The 23,895-nt window shown below is 31.6% G+C and overlaps 1 protein-coding gene across 2 annotated transcripts in view; it reads right to left on the minus strand.

The window, feature by feature from the left end:
* LOC139490803 (phospholipase D1-like) overlaps positions 1-23,895 on the minus strand; it is a 57,557-nt gene that overhangs the window by 27,558 nt on the left and 6,104 nt on the right. For both annotated transcript variants that reach the window (XM_071277844.1, XM_071277843.1), the window contains 8 exons: positions 20,019-20,169; positions 17,964-18,092; positions 10,263-10,362; positions 9,073-9,138; positions 8,521-8,678; positions 7,751-7,903; positions 6,336-6,488; positions 3,536-3,619 (listed from right to left, as the gene is read on the minus strand). In XM_071277844.1, coding sequence (XP_071133945.1) covers positions 3,536-3,619; positions 6,336-6,488; positions 7,751-7,903; positions 8,521-8,678; positions 9,073-9,138; positions 10,263-10,362; positions 17,964-18,092; positions 20,019-20,169 — 994 coding nt within the window. The remainder of the gene's footprint in view (positions 1-3,535; positions 3,620-6,335; positions 6,489-7,750; positions 7,904-8,520; positions 8,679-9,072; positions 9,139-10,262; positions 10,363-17,963; positions 18,093-20,018; positions 20,170-23,895) is intronic.

A 23,895-nucleotide genomic window follows, 5' to 3' on the forward strand; every position in this document is an offset into this window, starting at 1 on the left:
GTATTTCCTCGATATTATTTCACTGAGACTACAGGATCAACACAACACAGCCTTCACATATTTGTTGACGCAAGTACAAAGGCATATGGTGCGGTAGGATATATATGTAATGGAGAAGAGACAGCACTTGTAATGGCAAAGTCACGAGTAGCTCCGTTAAAGGAACTGACACTCCCACAACTTGAGTTAATGGCAGCCGTAATCGGAGCACGCTTAGCTAAACACCTTCAATCAACGTTGGAGTGCGAAAACATCACGTTTTGGTCGGATAGCCAGATTGTTTTACACTGGCTTAAGTCAACAAAGACATTAAAACGTTTCATACAAAATCGTGTGAATGAAATAAACGAATTGACAACATCATGGGAATGGAAGTATTGCCCTACAAGCGATAACCCAGCTGATCTAGTAACACGAGGGATAACGGCCGAACAATACACAAACAGCAAATTATGGATTAAAGGTCCACATTGGTTAACAGACAGTTCAACATACCCAAAATCAACATCAATCGATACGTCTTTATCAGTTTTGTTAACAGAAAATGAAAGTACATGTATTAGCCAATCAAAGGACGATTCAGTTTGTCAATTTGGAATTAACTTTATTATTGATATTGAACGTTATTCGTCGTACCAGAAACTGTTACGTATCACGTCATATGTACTACGGTTTATAGAAAACTGTAGAATTGAAAAGAGTTTAAGGACACTAGAACATTTAAAACCAAGTGAATTATCCAAATCTGTAGAGTTGTGGATTCGAAATTGTCAGGAAACGGCTTTTGCTACGGAATATAACGCATTGAAGTATAACAGTAAATCACGGAACAGTTTACCGAGAATCAGACAATTAAGATTATTTCTTGACGACAGGAACATCATCAGATGTGGAGGAAGAATCCAGAATGCGCCCTTATCGGAGTCAACTAAATTTCCGTATATCTTACCTAACGATCATACAATTTCTAAACTTATTGTATTAAATGCCCATGAAAAAATTTGTCATTCCGGAGTAAATGCCACAATCGTACATCTGAGACAAAGTTTTTGGATACCCGCTATCCGACAGTTTGTTCGAAAAACACTCAGGAAATGTGTTACTTGTAGGAAGGTTGTTGGACAACCATATGCAGCACCGGATCCGCCGCCATTGCCTAAAATTCGACTACAAGAAGCTGACCCTTTTACAGCTACAGGGATAGATTTCACAGGCGCATTACAAGTAAAAGATACCGAAAATGTCATAAAAAAAGTTTACATATGTTTATTCACTTGTGCCTCTACTAGAGCGATACACCTTGAAGTCGTTACAAATTTGTCAGAAGAAACATTTTTACAAGCTTTTCGGCGCTTTTCAAGCAGAAAATCTTTACCAAAAGTAGTTATGACAGACAATGGTTCTACTTTTGTATCCGCGTCAGAAGACATTAAACAACTTTGTAATTCAAAAAAGTTAAAAGAGACATTATCAGCACAAGGAATCGACTGGTTTTTCATCCCTAAACGTGCTCCATGGTTTGGTGGATGGTGGGAGCGTCTTATTGGAATGACGAAAACGAATCTGAAAAAAGTACTAGGAAAATCACTTGTAAATTTAGAGACTCTTCAGACAATCGTTACAGAGATAGAATCCGTCTTAAATGATCGACCCTTAACATATGTGTCTTCAGACCCGGAGGATCTTCAACCACTTACGCCAGCTCATCTTCTTTATGGACGTAGGATAAATACATTACCGTACATGGATACTCGTGAAATTGACATGTTTAATGAGACATTTATGAACAAAACAAAGTTTATCAAACGTGTTCAAAGACAATCATTACTCTTACAACAATTCTGGAACAGATGGAAAACAGAGTATTTGACGTCATTGCGTGAATTCCACAAGAAAACGGGAAACAATTCCACTATAATCAGAACAGGCGATATTGTTCAGATTCATGATGAAAACAGAAGAATAATGTGGAAAACCGGGATTGTGGAAAACCTAACCAAAGGAAATGATGGACTAGTTCGTTCCGCTATTATTCGAACCAAAACTGGAACTACATCACGTCCGATCGTCAAGTTGTATCCCCTTGAACTTTGTACAGACATCGAAACATCAAAGGACGAAGAAGCTCGACAGAAGAAAGAACCAAGTGCGACCACAAGCCGGATATTGCCAAACCGAGAAGCAGCCACAAGAGCCAGGGAAAATATTAAAAAATGGACTAAATAATGCGTAACCTACTAACTGTTCAGATTTATCATGGACTTTTACGAATATGCTTGATTTAATTGGCTAAGTGCAAAACCAATTATTTGACTATGTGAACAGGTGCGCGGAAAATATAGACACTGTTAATTATCGAAATAGACTCATTGTGATCCGAAAGATAACTAGTATGGAAGCTAGTGACTGTGCTAAAGTTAAGTTTTAAGTTTTGAATTTGAGAGACAATAATTTTAATTCATTTTTTTCTTGATTGTAATTTAATTTTGATATTTACTTTTCGCCGCCCGGAGAATGTCGAGAATACCGCGGGGGTCAAGACGTCGCAATTTACCGTTATGTATCTAGGGTTGACGTCAGTGTGGGACGTCGCCTTAGCTGTTGTGATAATGAAGTAAACGTCAAACTGTATGGTTGTATTTTTTTCTATATACGATATTAGAAGTTAGCCTCGACACACACAGTTTGTTTTGATTGGTTATTATTCATTTAACCCTTTGACCTGGTCCAGGTACACACAGTTTGTTTTGATTGGTTATTATTCATTTAACCCTTTGATCTGGTCCAGGTACACACAGTTTGTTTTAATTGGTTATTATTCATTTAACCCTTTGATCTGGTCCAGGTACACACAGTTTGTTTTCATAACTGATGTAGCTTGATCCATTTATAAAGATTATACTGATATTAGTCTCTGAGTGTACCAGCTTGTACGATATTTCGATATTTCGTGGGAGGATAGGTGTTTTTTCTAAATTTTTAATTCACTAATGACACTTATAAGTACACAATGTAATGGGATGCTGATTTGACCTATATATAACAAAGAACAATTGTAAGAAGTGTGATAAACCTTGCTCTATCCTTAAATAGATATGGTACAAACAGGATATAAAGATCATCCAGTCCATAAGGAAGTCTAGGAAACGATATAAACTTTTTTTTTAACAGATTCAAGTAGCATGTTGCACTTTATCACTAAATTAATTGATGCATCTAATATCTCTTAACAACATTAAAAGGAGAACAATATTACCAGTTAATGGTTTTGTATATACCTTATAAATCGCTATTTGGAAATCGGTCCCACTAGAACAATCCCTTCTGAATTATGACGTCAAAATTTTACAGAACTTTTGTAATGTCAAGTAATCATTGTAATGGCAGACAAATAGCGATAAGGTGTAATACCTCTTTCTTCCAAATAATTTAGAAATGAATAGCCTCTACAGGTATTTAGAAATACTTTAGTTTCCTGCTGTGAAGATATTCCTGTTTGTCAGGTATCATACCCTAAAGCACACAATAAACTTACCACCAATCTGTAATAAATATTTCCTCTTTGGCACTCTCTAAGGCTTCTGCTACAGCACTAAAGTAGGAACAACCATCAATAAACCTACAATTATTACACCGTACAATGTATACGTAATATAAACAAGTGAAAGACAGACAGACAGACAGACAGACAGACAGACAGACAGACAGACAGACAGACAGACACAGACAGACAGAGGTAAACAAAATTTATCCCCACATTTCAAAGCAGGATATAAAAGGACTACCAATGATACATTCTACAAGAGACTTTACAAAGATGTGAACACCTTGAACATGCTGTCAGCAGACAATGCATTATTATATATATTATGATGACCTGACATAGACCTATAGTATACCCATGATACCAAATGAATTATAATTGGCTGTATCATGGAGAGCTGATTCTGACATGTTACTCATATTTGTCATGACCTGCTAACCAATACAGGACAACAAAGATGATTTCCAGATATTTCCATAGAAACAAATAATTGCATTAGTTATACTAGTTTGATCTATGTCATTACATACATTCAAATCCCCAATGTATGTATCAATGTTGGATAGTTTTCTCATTGGAAATCATATCACATATTATTATATTGCCCTTATTATAAAGGAAAACCAAAAACAAAATCTTGCAATCTAATCCCATGTTAGAAAGATGACCTTTATATGATCTTTATCATGTTTATTGATAACCTTCTTTTCCATATACAATAATGTAAATTAATATACAATAATATTGGAATAATATATACAATGTATATATTCAGTGATAACATTCTGATGTAATGAACAAGACCATCCACATGGAAATAGTTCATGAATTATTACATGCAGAATAAGTTTCATCATCATGTTACAGATCAATCTACTACCAGATAGCTAGCAAAACACAACCATCAGAAAAAATCTAAAAAAAATACCAATTTTGTAGCATTCAATCCAGAAAAATCCTTTTATAAAATATCAGTTATCAAAAGATTCATTTTTATTTAATGAATGGCTGTTATTTATTTTGAATTTATTGAACCATAAAATTAATTTTTGACTCTTCACATTGAATAATCCGCGAAGCGGATTAAGTTAAATGTGAAGAGTCAAAAATTAATTTTATGGTTCAATAAATTCAAAATAAATTATTGCCATTCATTATAAATAAATTTCTATCAAAAATAAGGCTCAAAGATATATTAATACGAATAACAACGTACACAGATGTTTGCGTATGAATACACAACGTTAGAGTGGGCGTGTCGCCATAAAAATTGATAACATTGAAAATAAAGCTAATTATTTTAACCAATCAGAAGACTGTAAATTCACCAAATTTATTTATTATGAAATGCATATGATGATACTTCAATATAAAACAGAATTGACTATTGTATCATTATGACCATTGCAATTTATTCAGTTTGTAAAATTGTATCTTATATGTAAGTCAGGACTGATTCATATACTTTCTAGTTTTTAACATTAAGCAATATGCATCAACCATAAACATCAATTATACATGTAATGAATACAGTGAACGATGTGAGAATATTCAGTGACAAATTTAGTCCATTTTCTAAAGTAAAAATTCAAAAAGTAACAGAAACATGACTCTCTACCAGACATATTTTGCCCACTCTATTCATACCAGTCTTTGTACTTAATGTACTTATATTCCATGTGCTTATCAGAAAGTACGCAATTACCAAATTTCAAACCACAGAAACATCATATAGACAACTCTGACGCATACAAAAACATCCATTTAATTTTCTAATTAATTGCATCCTAAAAACCCAGTTATTTTTTTTAAAGGAACATAACGCAGCTCTTAATTCAATAAATTATTCTGTCTAATATCAATACAAAGACCAGAAACACAACTTAATAATATCAACTGTTCAATAATTTCCATAAAATGACCTATCCCACTAATGATGTACCAGCTGTAGTATAATTCATTAAATAGTATCATTATCAAATATCAACCAGTTTTAAAATATATATCATATACCATTTAGGTATATAGCATTTTATCACAAATTCAAATAAATCACTTCATATTAATAATTAATCCTGTTTCTGTAGACTATCAAACAGGGGGAAAATAATATTATTTTAATTTGTGTTGTCTTTTAATTTACCATTTGACTATTCTAGTACTCTTGTGATATTGTAGGGTTATTGCATGCATATTGGGGAATATTGTCCCGAGTAGAATTTTATATTGCAAGAGCTTGCGAGTTCAATATATGTTCTACGAGGGACAATATTCCCCAATATTCATGCAATAACCCTTTTATTGTATAGAAATATAATATTTGAAAGTAAAAATTGGTTTAAAGTAAGATTTTGTCGTTGATGACTTGATGAATTTTGATGATTGCATGCAATATTAGAATTTATTGCAGGCTAACTTTTGGTTACTTTCTGTGGGTAATATTATATTGCTATGCAATAAAATTAAATCTTCTATTCTGGGTATCATTACTATTCATGTGTCATTTTGTTTGACATTTCATTGGCCACAGAAAGATATCAAGAAATCTAAATATATATAACAGTCAAATAGATTAACGAAGCAATTTCACACTAATTTCCACTCACAAAAACACATGAACATGCAGACTTGATTTTTTAAAGTCATTTCTTGAAAAACAAACTAACAATTACCGACCGTGCAAGGGCTAAATAGCCAGTCAAAGTCCTTAAAATCGTCCATCATCATCAACCTTACAACCATTTTCATATCCCTAAGTATAAATGTATATAAATGTACTCTTATTCCTTACCATTTAGCATATGAGTTTTCTCTTACAGGTGCAAATGAATTAAATCTGTTTTTCGTTGTGTAATCTTTCCCCATACCAGTAGATACAGCTGTTTCTATACTAGCCTTCCATTCCTCGGCTTTTCTACTTGTCCAACATTTAGCTAATAGATTCCTGCAAATAACAATATATCAATGCTAATACATGGTATTCAAGTAAATTTTAGTTTGATCAATGAACCTTGAAAAATTTATAACTAAAACCATAAAATATTTTAACAACCTGTGGCTTAGATTTTAACACTGTTAACTTAAATGGTACATTAACCCATTCTACACATATATAGTAAGCAGCCTTAGAGCTGTTATATACAACTGCCACAATTAAGCTTAGCTTCAAATCTAACAAGAAAGTGCAAGTTACATTGCAACACACTAAGTATAATACACTAAATATAAAATGTAAATAAATTAATGAAATGAAAATAAAATGTTTACCTTATTAAAGATTTTCACTAAAAGTAAATAAAACTGCATGACATACCATTGATTGTAGTTTGTTAAGTATGTATAAAAACAATAAACTCATTTTTAATCAATGGGGCTTTGGATACAAATTTCTTATTTAATATCGAAAAAATCTTTAAATGAAGTTGAGTTTCTGCTGCAATAATTATTAATCAGGAGACCATGAGAGGCCTGGCCCATTCACAAATAAATTGTTTTGCTGAGTGCAGCTGGATATGACTGCAGAGGTCCAGCCCTGAACAGTTTGGGCAAAAATGGAGACAATACTCACGCTTGATACAGGACTGCTTTTAAATTGTCTTAATTGTCCATTAACCAGAAAAACCTAGTTTTTGGCCCTTTTTTGCCCCTAATTTCTAATTTGTTTGAGCCATACCCCCCAAAGTCAATCCTTACCATCCCTTTGTGGTATGGAAACTTGTGGTATAATTTCAGAGAGATTCATAAACTTAAACACAAGTTATTGTCTGGAAAATACAAAAATGCTTATTTGAGCCCCTTTTTTTGGCATTCAATTCCTAAACTGTTAGGACCGTAAGCCCCAAAGTTAATCCCAACCTTTCGTTAGTGGTTTTGAACGTTCTGGTAAAAAATTTATAGAGATCAATTTACTTAAACTAAAGATATTGAAAATAAATGCGTTTAAGGACGACGACGCAGACAACGACAACATTAATAGCAGTATACGACGCAAATTTTTTTTTTGCAGTCATATAAAAATTTGATCCTACTTTTGATGCACTAAGTAAGGAATTATGACAGTCAGACAAATCAACAGCCAATAAAATCTCTCTCAAGCATGCAATTCTGGTCTTTCAACTTAAATGCTTCCTTGGAATTCCTTATCTTATTTTTCAATATATATAGCATGGTGGTGCACCAATGACACCCATTTCTATTCCAACTTACCTTGAAAGATTGCTGATGAGTAAACCATGTGGAGCACCAGTAGCACCCATTCCTGTTTCAATTTTAAAATCTGTGTCCATCAGCATAACATCACATACCAAACCATCTCTTGGACGAATGTAAGCAACAAAGGAGTCTTTGACCACTAACCATCTAGAAAGTAAAAATTAACAAAAAAATGATCTAAATCTAGAATGACTAGAAACCATACATTTTCAACTTTAAACTATATGCAAACATTTTGCTTTTGATAATATGAAATCATTTATAATACTTTCCTATCTTTAATTTGAATATTTAAATTTCCTTCTGGAAAAATGAAAGAAAAAAAAAACACTTTCAAATTAGATCTAAAACCTGAAAAAGCAAAATTTTTACTTTAAAAAGTAATACTGTGGATTCATTTATTTTCGTGGATTGCTAAAAAAACTTGCATATTTGTGGATATTTGATTTTGTTGTTTTGCCAATCTTTGTATACAAAGCCTATTGAAAATATGTTATTAACTGAACATTTGAATTCATGACTCTCCTGTAACCACAAAACCCACAAAAATTGGTATCCAACAAATAATAATGAAAAATATAACAGATTGGAACATTAACTAATACCATAACATCTAATGTATGATAACATATAATATTCCAAAAGATTTGCGCATTGTTTTATGACAATTAAACTTAAAGCATCACTTTTAGAACTATATGCAACCATAATATCTACAATCCACTTTTGCAATAATCTAGAAAACAGAACGTGATCTCTTTTACCTTTTCTTCCAGTTTCCAGCAAAGTGGAATTTTTTCAGACATCCACAACATCCTATACTGATCCTCCGTCCACCGGAACACTTCCTGATTGCCCCCTCTCGCCATTTCTTACCCAGCTTCTTAACAAATGACAGCTGACTTACTTCAAAAAACTTTAACTGAAATAAGAAAATTACAAAACTCTGTAATAGTTGATATTGATGTTAGTTTAACATGTTAAACTTCAAGTAATGATGACAAAATAATCTTGATAATTAGAGTTTTCTGTTTCTTGAAATAGTAAGCAAATATCTCAGTTTTTTGCCTGAATATATCTGAAATATCTTCTGATAAAGCTGATTCAAATAACATCTTTATTCCCTGAATGGTTCATTTATTATCTATTATGTAATAATAAGTTCATATAAGTCAATCAAAAATAGCAAATTACCAAGAAAACATCATCCCAAATGACTTTGCATGGACGAGATCTGTTTTATCCATAATTTTAATAGCCAATCATTTTACAGATTACATAATAGACCCCAGACAGCCAATCAATGGTTAACTTACAGTTTCGTGATGACTCCTGTAGACGTTAATATTCACTAGATTCTGTAAATAATCTTCTAAATAATTCTGTAAAATAATTAATACCTTACATTTAGTTATAGTAATTTACACAAAAAGTTAATGATGATAGTCTCACATATCAAAAATCAGCTCAAAATATGAGGGCGTATAGAAAAAAAGTCTGTATAACTGTGATTTTTAACAATTTATCAAAGTCCAAAGCCTGTAATTTCGACAAAAATTAGCGCAGTGGAACTAAAACTTAAACTTGATCTGTAACTCATCATGGTAAACTCAAATACCAAAAAACAGCCAATAGCCCAATACCTGAAGGTGTTTAGGTAGTGTAAACGTAGTGGTTCAAATTAGACCGTAAGAGATTAAAGATAATGTGTACACTTTCTGGTTTTATTTAGATCTCCTTAAAAAATTCCAGTGAGTCCAACACATTATTTATTTAAAACATTTAAGCAATCTTTGATTTCATTATCTGTAATTTTATCAAAACCTTAAAACAATCTCTTTTGATTCCAACATCTATGTAGTTCTGACTCTTGTGAATAAGCTGTCCTAAAGTCAATCCAACCACATGTGATCTTAATTTTCAGCTATTTTCCCCATTTATATTGTGTAAACATGCTGATCTATCTTACCTGCTTTATTGATTACAAATATATATATGTTGAATGTCTACGAATAAAAGTTAACAATATGTATAATTCATTTTGTAACATTGATCAATGAACAAAAAATCAAAGGTCAGGTTACAAAATAAATTGTTTGAATCTGCTTTGGTGTAATTGTGATTGTTCATGTATGATAAAGTTGACCCATTCTAATAAAAAATTAGTTTAGCCACTTGCTGCTCACTAAGTTTGATTTTTTTTTGCATCTTGGAAAGGAGAACTACGTTTAAAAAGAGTTAATTTGGCCATGTTTGTTAACCAGTTGATTCCCCTTTTCTGATCAGAAGGTGTACTGCACCAGGAGCAAATGATCAGCTTCTATCGTTGTTTTCCTTTTCCCACACTGATACTATAAAAAATGATCAAGGTAGTTTATTAATTGTCTACCGACCATTGGAGATCCTTAAAATGGGTTGTCAAGGTTGTTATACATTACCCTAGTATTAGTAAATTATTTATCACTGGTAACATGAATTTTATTGAGATTTTAGAACAGCTTATTACCTTTCTTTTCTCCATATCCCTAGCCATAAGTTCTGGTTTCTTTGGAAATCTTGGAATTTTATTTCTGGTTCCTTTAACACTTTGTCTTCTTCTCCTCTGACTGAAAGAAGAATGTCAAAATAAAAGCTATTGATATGTCTATTGTTACAACTTTTTCAAATACAATCTAAATTGTCAGATAATATTCAAAGTAAAAATATAACATGTATATATTTATAAATATGAAACTTTTTTTAAAAACTAAAAATAAGATGATAAAAGAAAATTATTATTTTAACTAACAAACCAAAACAAAATTGGTTAAGATTAAATTGCTAGTTATAACACCACAAAATAATATGAGGCTTAGAATGATATTTATTTTTATATTGATTTTAGTATATTGGTACTGTGAACAATTATTCATCGTCAAAAGACTTGCCAAGTCAGGAACCTGGTTAGTGGTATTCTTTTGTCAATTTTTGTTGTTGAGATTTAAGTGTGGTGGAAGTTCTGTGGTTGTTTGTGTTTTTTCTATTCTCATAGTGTATAGACATGTGTTAAGTATTGAGGTCAAGATGTATTTGGGTTAATACTGTCATTGGGTTGCTGTCTCATTATGATTGTAAAACATCTTCTTTTATTCATTAGATAACTCATTTTCATTTATTTGGGCTCTAGAATTCCATAAATTATGCAAAGGATCTGAAAAAAAGCAATCATTTGTAACTTAACAAGTCAAGGTCAGAGAAAGATTAAACAGGAGGTGTACATAACTATACTAGTAGGTGAATTGTCAACAGGTCAAATATCTTGAGACGAATTGTGAAGAAATTCTTGCTTGAACAAGGTCAACCATGTACTGTGGATTAATTCATTTTTGTATTATCAATTTCGTGGATTGCGGAAAACTAACATTTCCATGCATATTTGATTTCATGGTTTTGCCAAATTCTGCACACAACCCCTTTGAGCATTTGTAATTTGTTACCTTTAACCATCATATCCACAACAATTAGTATCCAACAAAAAAAAACATCCCATAGTATCAGGTTTTTTGTATGCATAATACATGTATTGATACTTTGATGGTTTTTTTAAATGAGAGGGTGTTTCTAAGTTTCAATCACATCAAGGGGGAGGGAGAGAGAAACATCCTCAAGCCTGAAAAACCATTGGTTATAATCTGTTTATCTCTATGTTGCTTATTACTTTGTTGATCATTACATTGACAACGGTACATAAGCCAATATGAGTTTCTACCAATAATTTTATATATCAAGCTACATTTGTAGTAGCATGATATGAAGAATAATCACAAAAATACATCAAAGGAAAACTGCACAAAATCCTATAAAATATCAGCTGGAGTCATACATTTGTAATATGAAGCTTTTCATCAAGTAAGCACAGTGAACTAATTAAAAGTCTCCATATTGCGTTGAGCAGCTGATATTTTTTTATTAAAATAATAAAAATATGATAACCAATTTATCAGATTGTATTTGAAGGTTTATTTCTAATATAAACAGTTACAGTTTTCTCTGACTTAATTACCAGCAGTAACCATTTGAGGATACAATTAGTTTGGGTCGAAATTATCAACGTCTGATGAAATGTTGCTGATAGGTCATGGTCAAAGTTATTATGGCAAGGCTAAGCATATTTGACATCACTATTTCTATGACTAGCGAAGTGATAGAGACAAAAGATAGAACATAAAGGTAAATACAGTGCCTAGCTAATAAGCATAATATGACTGCACACAGCAGCATGACTAGTTTATACGAATTTGAACAGTTCTGTAATCAACGGAAATATTCATCACAGCAATTTGCTTAAATTAATCCAATTTCTTATTTTTATATGACAAATGACATTTCTGTGCTTATGTGACATCATCCTATTCATCAATAACATTTAACCAGAAAAGCATACCCCCACTAGTAATAAAAAGTTTCCAAAAAGATACATTAGGTATACTGACATATTTGTAGAGTGATATTATGTTGCAACTCATCACTGTTGGGCTGCTGACTCAATATGAAGTATTAGTAATGAATGAAGCAATGTGTGACCAAATCTTTAGATTGCTGATCATTTGTGGTATTTTGTACAGTTTTTCAAGGGCAATAACTTCCATTTATAAGGGGTCCATTGACAATTTCAGCCAAGTTGTCTATACTTTGTTGGGACATTTTAAACATTAAATACCTATTCTGCTGGTCCTTTTTGCGAATTAAAGATTTTTCTGTATCTACTTTTTGGTCTACAAGAGCACACACAAGAGTTAAAAAAAATTTCAAGAGGCAATAACTCATATTAGGTGTCAACTGAAGATTTTGTTCATTTGAATTGTTTATAAACTGTTTTTTGGGTTTTTTTTTTTGCCTTATAAGTTTGACTTTAGATTTCATAGGGTTAAAGATAAAAGCCAAAATTGAACAAAAAAATTGTTTAACTGTTTTTTTGGTTTTTTTTTTGCCTTATAAGTTTGACTTTAGATTTCATAGGGTTAAAGATAAAAGCCAAAATTGAACAAAAAAAATAAAAAATCTTCAATTAGGAGCAACAAACTCATATACAATGTTGTCCAATAGGGAGTTCAAAACCTTAAGAATGCTGATAACAGGAAATGTGAATTCTATTCATTATTTCATTAAGGTTAGTTTGGCAAAGTACAAGCTTTTCTTAGAATGTGTAGTTAGCTTGCTGTGCTAGAAGGAGTGCATTTTAATTGCAAACTAAGATGTTAGGCCAATAAACTCACATTATTATTCTCTAATACTTTAGTGCTGAAAATATGGAATATTTTTCCACAATGAATAACTAGCCTACTAAAAGCTTACAGTGTGATCAGAGTGAATGTATGCTTAAGAATCAGTGTCAGTGTAAAGTTCTTGTCAAGCTAAATGAAGATCTAGTTGTGTATTTTTCAAGCTTACTTTAATTTTTGTAGATGAATAAAACAACCTTAAATAAAAATTTCAAACAATTGTGCAAAGCCATGAAAGCAAAGCAAACGAAAGACGAAGATAAATTCAAAGCATTTGCTAAATTCTGCATTGACACGTCTATTTAACAACATGACAAATGTAACGCAAAATATAATATGATAAAGAGTTAATAAACCCTAAGCAATACTATAAAGATAATATTCTTACTTAAAACTGAAGACATGACAAATGCATGAATGGTAAATTGCCTTTTACAGCTCTCCTATAAAAGCAGGCACTTTAAACAAACCTTTGATCAACTTATTAGCTATGTTTGTTGGATGTTTGTAAATTACAGATGGTTACAAGAGTGCAATTATTCATTATGCATTTTCCATAGGGTACCACTGGTGTTCCGTATTTTTTTTCTCGAAGACTACACAAACTAGGGAAAAACGGGTAGGAGTTCCTCTTACTAGAAATGCCAGTGTTGCATTACAACCAATAAAATATATAGGGTCATGCGGCTCAAATTGACTTAAAATGCAGTTGAAAAAGATCGTCTTTTTTTTTTCGCTTATTGATAAAGGCATATTTTTAATGGCTCCGACGTGCAGAAATGGAAGATATTTTCTATACTTCTAAAATGTGAATATGATTTTCGACAACTTTTAAACCTTATTGGATATTAGCTTTTGATTAAATGTAATTCCAATCCTGTATGATATCATCGAATCAGAAGCCGTATAGGATTCTATTCTGAGTACCATCTTGGGGTAAAAAACTTGCCAGTAAAATGTAAACAAATAATTGCGTTCTTGTAACCAGGTAGGTAGTCTGTTTCAGTCTGTTTACTATATACTGGAATTTGACTGAACAAAAAACATTAACTTCATCTCATGTCAATTTTTATTGTCGAATCAAATCCCAGTATATATAAAACAACTATTGTTTGCAAACATAGCAAGCAAGTTGATCAAAGGTTTGATTTGCAAGGCTTTTATAGAAGAGCTGTAATGAGCAATGCCTAAGATCATATGTATATATAGGACCCCTGATATCAAAGGCATGATTCACTCTGACCCTGCTGTATGTTTTTATTTTACAACTCTAGGGTTTATACTTACTTCTCTCGTCTGAAAAACAGGTTCAGTCAAAATATATGTAACTGTGTGTCATGATTTCAAATTCTGTAAATTCAGGAATTATTGCATGCATTTATTATTGCGATTTTGTCAGTTTAGACTGAAATGGGATTTTAACTTTTACAATTTTGAGAAAAATCCTGATTATTCATATAAAATATTTCAAAATGCGAGTTTATATTAATGCATTTACAATTCTGTCGCATTTTTTGCAATAATAAGACCTCACAATAATTTCTGAATTTACAGTAGTCTATATACTTATTTATACTTTAGTTTTCAATTCATATTTTGTTAATATAATTTAATTTGATCAGGTTAAATGTGACTTGTAATTCTTATCCCATATATATGTAAACCTCAGATCTGTGTACGACCTCAAATCTGTGTCCGTTTATCAAATCTATGCCCCATCGTGACGTCAATCGCTAATCTATGTCCGTAAAATAGATTCGGCCTCAAATCTGTGTCCGATTTTCAATCGTGACGTCATTCGCAAATTGGTGTCCGATAAAAAGATAAGGTCTCAAATCTGTGTAATGTTTTTTCCAATTTGTTTCGCCATGCGCAACTTTATGCCCGTCTAATAAGTTCGGCCTTATAGGTTTTTTTATTTTATTAAGTAATTTCCCATAGTTCAATAATAAGTTGGTGTGTGTTCTCCATGTATGTGCAAGAGCTGAAGTTTAATATGCGTTTAAGAAAATCCGGTTAAATTATTTAGCTGGTATTTATAATATTGTTTCAAGTAGGGTCTTATATATATGCTTTTTGTTTTATAAGTCATTTTTCCATGTGTGTGATTAAAATCTTTACATACGTGGGTTATTATTGTATGCCATCTTTCAGAATGAAACTACACATATTTATTTTACTAAAAGACAGCAAAGAATGAACATGTGTTTGCAACTTCGACGTTCTTTGTTTTGTTTTATGAGTTTGTTCATATCGCTGTTTCATTGACATTTATACCACTTTATCTATGTTTTTCCTTGAATACTAGTATCAAAAAATCATTCTACATTGATAAAAAAATAAAACGTTCTTTATATTTGAAATATTTGTGAATCACAATAGAACATATATCAATTGTTTGTTCTTAGCTGATATCCATTTAGTTCAAATGTAAAACTTGTAATAATGTCTTTAATAACAAAAATATTTCGCCGAAAAGAATCATTCTTTATGTTTTGGCACATTCCTTTTCTCCAGAAACCAGATGTAAACACTGCAGTCCCTTTGTTCATGGCTGGATTTGTTTTGGATTATAAATATTCCCCAATAGTAGAAGTAAGTAAAGATATCCCGATAATTGTCAGAAAACATTTCAAGAGGATAAATCTCTAGTTGACGTTTTTAAAAATATTCCATCAGTCCACTTTTCATAACAGATTTTCCTCCAGTTTAAAAAACAACACATAAAGCAATTTTAAACCATGTGTATTAATAGATAAAATGTTAACCTTGCTTTTGTCATATAAACCACTTGTTCAATGTTTGTTTGGTGTGAGTTAATGCTCCATGTTGAAGGCCGTGCTTACACCTGTTAACTTTTCATTGTTTACTTGATGACGTTTTGTTATGTTTTACGTCAATGAAAGGACATAGATTTGGGTAAAAAATGGACATAGATTTGAGTAAATAAAGGACATAGATGTGAGACAATACAGGACATAGAGTTGGAACGTCTATGACGCAATATTAAAAAGGACATAGATTTGAGGAAAGGACATAGATTTGAGGCCGGACATATATGTGCATAAAAGAAAAAGGAAAAATGATAAAATACCAAAAATAGGAAAAGTTTCATAGGGTGAAAAGTCCCATTAATTTTCTGATTTTATTAAGAATGTACTTTGTTGTTTGCTCTATGGTCGGGTGGTTGTCGCTTTGACATATTCACCATTTCCTTTCTCAATTTTATTTGCAATATATATAAAACACTTAACCAGTCAAGTGACATATATGATATATATATAACCAAGTTCAAGTGAAAACTGAAGTCATAAAAAAGTCACCTTGTCCTAATTCCATTAAATGTTGAAATGATATTAATGATGTATGACTACAAACAAGACTATATATATATGTATACATCAATGATGATAAGTGCAAATCTACACATCTACAAGTCACCAAATATGGCATTCAATAATATGCTGTTTTAGCAAATTTTTTTTATCTCTGAAAAAAATAAATCTTACAACAATGTTAATTTTAATCTAAAGACTAAACAGATGGTATGAACATATCACACCTTTCCTCTCAAATACCCCCCCCCCCCCCCCCAAAAAAAAAGGAAAATTATTTCATGTAATAATTAGGATTCCCATGAGCTCCCTTCTCAATATCTATAAACTAATTTTTATACTGATTCTTTCCGTAGCCATTAGTTTGGTTTACATTTCTGACTACCTAATCTGGCTGTCTTGAAGAACTCTGCTAATTATCACAGGACAGTTATGAGTTCAATCAATGGCTGATAAAAAGCAATGACTTTATAATTGGAATATATGCATATGCATATTTGCTGCTTCTATTTTAATTACTTTGAAAGTATGCCATATTTATGATATTTAGAGACTGAAAACTGGTTGGGGCTGTATAGCCAGTCAAGGTCAAAAGGCAAAAAAAATTCAAAGTCAGAATAAAAAAGTGTCATGGAAAGACAAAATGATATGTGCCTTATGATTGTTACCTTAAAAAGTAAGATAACATGCAGTCATCAATTCCCCCAAAAAAGGCAGACATCCACCATGACCAAAAGAAGAGATCATCAGCAACACACAAAAGGACACAAACGTCTGAAGATTTTTATTAATTTTCTAGCTTTTTTTTTAAATATTTGCTTCATATTTGTAATTCTCCTAAACACGATTTGTAAACGTTAAAAAAAACAATAGGAAATAGCCACTAATGTTTTAGACTATAATTTAAACTATACTTGATTGTATTAAACTGATATGTGCAACTTATAAATAACAACTCAACTTAGTCTATATCATTAACCATGTTTACTAATTGACATATATTTTTTTTATTTTTTTTTTTACATTCAACGGATGTTTAAAGTGGTCTTCCTCTACAACGACCTATAGAGGAACATTTTAACTTGTAAATACCAAGTGTAGTTTACAAGATATAAATTATAAACATGATAAATGTAGTAAAATTATCATCAATGCATGGCTGAATGAACTTATTTTCCATTAGATAGTTTTCTTAAGATCTACCTACTTGTCAGGTATGGGGATAGTATCATTGAAAGATTTATGATACACAATATAAAAACAGGTGTACTGAGTTTACTCTCAAGGTTAACTTAAAAATACAATGTTCAATATTTTAAAATTTCTTAAAATCCCTTTCTATAAACCTAATACATCATCACAATATAGAGCATGTAGAAGAAACAACATTTAAATCAATCAATTGAAATAGGGATTAAAAAACTACCTTTAAACAAATTATTTTCAAAGTTCACAAGACAACATAATATGTGGCGAAAACGTGATGAAAATCCATGAAGTGTCAATCTAAACAGTGGTAGAAATACAGGTCCAGTCTATAAGTTTGTGGTAAATAAAAGCTTGCATCAATCAAAAATATAACTGCAGATACAGAAAGTGTTTGAAACTTACGATTTTGTAGGCATTGGCAGACTACACTTGGCTTTGTACAATTGAAGTTGTTGATGAAGATGTGTAAAATGTTTGTATCTTCTACGAATCGTCCATTCAAATTCTCCATGTTTTATGGCTATAGTGTACCTGCATAAGTTTATAAATGTAATCGTTTTATAGTCGAGATATTTTTTATTTTTTTTATAAAGAACACTTTTTTTACAGAATATATTTGATGGCAAATACATTTATAAGGTATTGACAAATGCAATCATGTAAAATTCTGAATTAACAAAAACGAGAAATTAATAAATTCATTAGATATCATGTGTACATTGACATAAAGACGTAAACGCCAGAAATATTTTTCAATGTAAAAGATTGAACAATTAATGCATCTTAAGAGACAGAATTCACAGCTGATTATTATTGTTTAACTTTCCAGAATAAAAATTATTTTGACTGCAGGACAACCAACTAAGAATCAGTCAGTTCAGATCAATGTAGATTTGTCTATATTAGTCTCCAAAGACATCAATTACCAGTTTAGTTTATAGTTATTGCAATTTTGGTTCAATATAAACAAATATTAAATCCCAACCTTATATATTGAATTGTTATTACAATGTATATCCAATACATGAAATTATAGACTATTATTACTAAAAATATCAAGGTAATTGCAGGTGTAAAAGTCAATTTATTTTTATTTTCAGCCAAAGGTGGTTCTATTTTTCATTCCAAGACTCATTCCACAAGCTGAGCTTTGTAAACCTTTGGTTTAAGATACAAGAACATGTATCACCAAAACACCACATGTTTGCACCAATTAATGTCTAGCTATCAATTTATTGCTTCTGTGAACTTGACCTTTGATCTTATGACCTCAAAATCAATACAGCTCTTAAAAGAGATTTCATGAGGCATTAATGAATTAACTGTCATAAAAATTGGACATACATTGTATGCAATACTATGCATGGTTCAAAATCATATTTCAGAACAAACATTTGGCTTAAATTTCAGTCTACATGTATCAATTGCAAAAATGCAGTGACCTCATCTTTGACTCAAAATTCAAAGGGTGCAGGGATCTTTGTTATCCCATGGGGAATTATGAAGCCAAGTTTGGCATAGAAATTCTTGTGGTACACACATTTTGTCTGGAAATTCTGGATGGCATACATGGTACATGTATAATATTGAGGCAAATTCAATATGTTCAACTTCATTATAACATTGCTACATTAAGGACTTCAGATTTTCTTATGAGGTCAATTATATGGTGTTATCTTCACTTACAACATGCACAAATTAAATAAGGCTTGAAAAAATTGATTAGAGGGCTATTATATGGGGTTACATAAACTTACAAATAAGGATTGAAGATTTTGATATAACCTCTGTTATTTGGTGATATCTCTACTTACAAATAATGACTGAAGATTTTGATATGAGGTCTGTCATTGTGTTATCTATACACACTAATTAAAGCTGAAGATTTTGATATGAGGTCTATTCACTCTATTGTGTGGTGTAATATCTACTTACAAGTTACAATTTATAAGGGCTGAGGACATTGATATGAGGTCTGTCATATGTGTTATCTATACTTACAAATAAGGGCTAAAAATATTGATATGAGGTCTGGCCCTGTCATATATGTGTTATCTATACTTACAAATAAGGGATAACATGGCTAAAGATATTGGTATGAGGTCTGTTATTTTGTGTTATCTTTACTTACAAATAAAGACCATAGATTTTGATATGAAGTCTGTTATTTACTGTTATCTTTACATAAAAATAAGGACCCAAAATTTTGATATGAGGTCTGTCATATGACGTTATCTACATGTATACATACATTACAAATAAGGACAGAAGATTTTGAATTGAAATGAGGTTTGACTTGGATGGAGAGTTGTCTCATTGGCACTCATACCACATCTTCCTATATCTATTTGTTATATGGTGTCACATGTATATATACTTACATATAAAATGTTTAAGGGTCAAAGATTTTGAAATGAGGTTTGTCATATATGGTGACCCCATGTTATTTATACTTACAAATAAGGACTGAAGATTTTGATATGAGCTTGATGTCTTTCATATGATGTTATCTTTACTTGGATTGGTATGCCTTGAATCCAACAATTTCTTCTGATGGTTCCAAATGGAACAGATGGTGTATGAACAGCTTTGAATGGTATTTCTTTTGCTACATGATAAATAATAGAAAAAAGTTATAAAGATGTGTATGCTATACACTAACATGACTAGTGCACATATTTCTTCATATAATAAGATGTTTTGAGTTGCATTAAAATTTGATCTTTAATATGAAGAAACACATAAATCTACATGTTTGCAATGATGTTTCTTCACTATTATGACAAAATCAAAGAGTCTTATTCAAAGTTGAATGGCAAATGAAGTAGCATATATATATGAATCTATTTTCTGCACAAACAAAGGTCGGACAATCACAATTTTTGTTTAGCTGTAGCTATAGCTACTAGCTACAAATTGATTACCAGCAAATAGAAACAATAAGAATTAATTTTTGTATTTCTTGCAGCCTATAATTGTAGCCAATGCCAAAAGACATATGATTTAAGTGATTTGTGACATTGTCACCTCTAAAGTTCAATCAACAGTATTTCTAAAAGTCTTATTGTTACTTTTTGCTGGTAATCAGTGCCTTGGCTAGATACATATGTAAATGATATGTCAGCACTCTGTACACAGACATTTATACATTAAGTCTAAATTTGCATGATGTTTGTGCCATTATGAAGCCAATAAGATTTGATAGCTTTACAACTTAAAAGCCATATTTCTACATGAAATTCAGACATGATTAAATGTTAAAAAAGCTTTTACATGCTTAACTTACTGGTCGTTTTGAGCCAAAGCTTCCTGTTAAAGACAGTACTTTGACCTATAATTGTTTACTTTTACAAATTGTGACTTGGATGGAGAGTTGTCTCATTGGCACTCGTACCACATCTTCTTATATCTATTTGAAGATGAATTAGTCTAAATGTTAAGGAAACAATTTTATTCAATTACTAATGCAACCATATTAAATTGCATAAACTTGAACATGTACATGCATAATATAATATAACTTGTAAATATGAAATTTTTTTAAAATGGGCCAGCTGAAAGACGCCTACAGGTGCGGGAGTTTCTCGCTACATTGAAGACCCATTGGTGGCCTTCAGCTGTTCTATGCTCTATGGTCGGGTTGTTGTCGCTTTGACACATTCCCCATTTCCTTTAATTTCTCAATTTTATTAACTCCATCCTATAACTTCAAAATTATAATGATTCTTTGATTGTTACAAAATGTGCAGATTGATAAATACTTTATAATAAAAAAAAAAAATTTATACTAAACATTCATTACAAGACTGTAGGACTGCTACTTCATATAAATACAACATGTACTAGTACTATAACAAAGTTTTAAAACAAAAAAGGAAAAAAAAGATATAAATAACAACCAATTGCAGTTGAAACCCCAATTTATTTGAGGTTCAATGCTTTTTAATTGGGACATACATGTATGGTTGGACACTCCCCCCCTTAATAAATAACAGGATTTGCCCCTGATTAAAGTCTGATGAGACATAGATTACTGTCAGTAGAGCTTTCGACAAATGTTGTAGGTGACAAATGTCAATGTCTCAAAACCCTCTAACCATTTTTTTCCAGCGGGATCATTTATCTTGTTTCTATAACAGCAGACAAAACTAGAGGCTCTAAGGAGCCTGTGTCGCTCACCTTGGTCTATGTGCATATTAAACAAAGGACACAGATGGATTCATGACAAAATTGTGTTTTGGTGTTGGTGATATGTTTGTAGATCTTACTTTATTGAACAATCTTGCTGTTTACAATTATCTCTATCTATAATGAAATTGGCCCAGAAGGGACAGCTAGTGGAAAATATTTTGTAAAAATTTACAAAAATGTACAAAATTTATGAAAATTGTAAAATATTGACTATAAAGGACAATAACTCATTAAGGGGTCAATTGACCACTTTGGTCAAGATGACTTATTTGTAGCTCTTACTTTGCTGTACATTATTGCAATTTATAGTTTATCTCTATATATATAGCTATCTATAATAATATTCAAGATAACAACCAAAATGCAAAATTTCATAAAATAACCAATTCAGGGGAAGCAGCCCAACAAAAAGTTGCCCGATTGGTCTGAAAATTTCAGGGCAGATACAAATGTAGATAGACTGAATGAACAATTTATCCACAGCAGATTTTCTCTAAATGCTTTGGTTTCAGAGATATGAGTCAAAAACTGTATTTTACCCTGTACTATTTTTAGCCATGTCCGACATCTTGGTTCAGGGGCTGGGTCATCGGACACATTTTTAAAACTAAATACCCTAATGATGATCTTGGACAAGTTTGGTTAAATTTGTCTTAGTAGCTTCAGAGAAGATGTTTGTAAAAGATTACAAATTTTACAAAACATTGCTGATAACTCTTTCAGGGGTCAACTGACCATTTTGGTAATGTTGACTTATTTGTAGATCTTACTTTGCTGAACATTATTGCTGTTTACAGTTTTATGAGTTTATCTCTATCTATAATAATATTCAAGATAATAACCAACTAGAGGCTCTAAAGAGCCTGTGTCGCTCACCTTGGTCTTGTGCATACATTGTATTAAACAATGGACACTGATAAATTCATGACATAATTGTGTTTTGGTGATAGCGATGTGTTTGCAGATCTTACTTTACTGAACATTCTTGTTGCTACAATTATCTCTATCTATAATGAACTTGGCCCAGTAATTACAGTGGAAAATATTTTCTAAAAATTTACAAAAAATTATGAAAAATGTTAAAAATTAACTATAAAGGGCAATAACTTCTTAAGGGGTCAATTGACTATTTTGGTCATGTAAACTTATTTGTATATCTTATTTTGATGAACGTTATTGCTGTATATAGTTTATCTCTATCTATAATAATATTCAAGATAATAACAAAAAACGGCAAAATTTCCTTAAAATTACCAATTCAGGACAGTAACCTAACAAAAGTTTGCCCGATCCATGTGAAAACATCATGGCAGATAGATCTTGACACGATAAACAATTAAACCCTGTCAGATTTTCTCTTAATGCTTCGGTTTTTGAGTTACATGTATAAGCCAAAAACTGCATTTTACCACTACATGTACAAAATGTATGTTCTATTATTAGCTGTGGCAGCCATTTTGGTTGATTGGCCAGGTCACACCACACATTTTTTAAACAAGTTACCCCAATGATGATTGTGGCCAAGTTTAGTTTAATTTGGCCCAGTAGTTTCAGAGAAGAAGATTTTTGTAAAAGATTACTAAGATTTACAAAAAATGGTTAAAAATTGACTATAAAGGGCAATAACTCCTTCAGGGGTCAACTGACCATTTTGGTCATGCTGACTTATTTGTAAATCTTACTTTGCTGAACATTATTGCTGTTTACAGTTTATCTCTATCTATAATAATAATCAAGATAATAGCCAAAAACAGCAAAAATTCCCTAAAATTACCAGTTCAGGGGCAGCAACCCAATAACGGGTTGTAGGATTCATCTGAAAATTTGAGGGCAGATAGGTCTTGACCTGATTAACAAATTTACCCCCATGTCAGATTTGCTCTAATTGCTTTGGTTTTTGAGTTATAAGCCAAAAACTGCATTTTACCCCTATGTTCTATTTTTAGCCATGGCGGCCATCTTGGTTGGTTGGCCGGGTCACGCCACACATTTTTTAAACTAAAAACCCCAATGATGATTGTGGCCAAGTTTGGTTAAATTTGGCCCAGTAGTTTCAGAGACGATTTTTGTAAAAGTTAACAGACGACGCCGGACGCTCGACGCCAAGTGATGAGAAAAGCTCACTTAGCCCTTCAGGCCAGGT

Source organism: Mytilus edulis, chromosome 10, assembly GCF_963676685.1.
Source record: "Mytilus edulis chromosome 10, xbMytEdul2.2, whole genome shotgun sequence".
Lineage (NCBI taxonomy): Eukaryota > Metazoa > Mollusca > Bivalvia > Mytilida > Mytilidae > Mytilus > Mytilus edulis.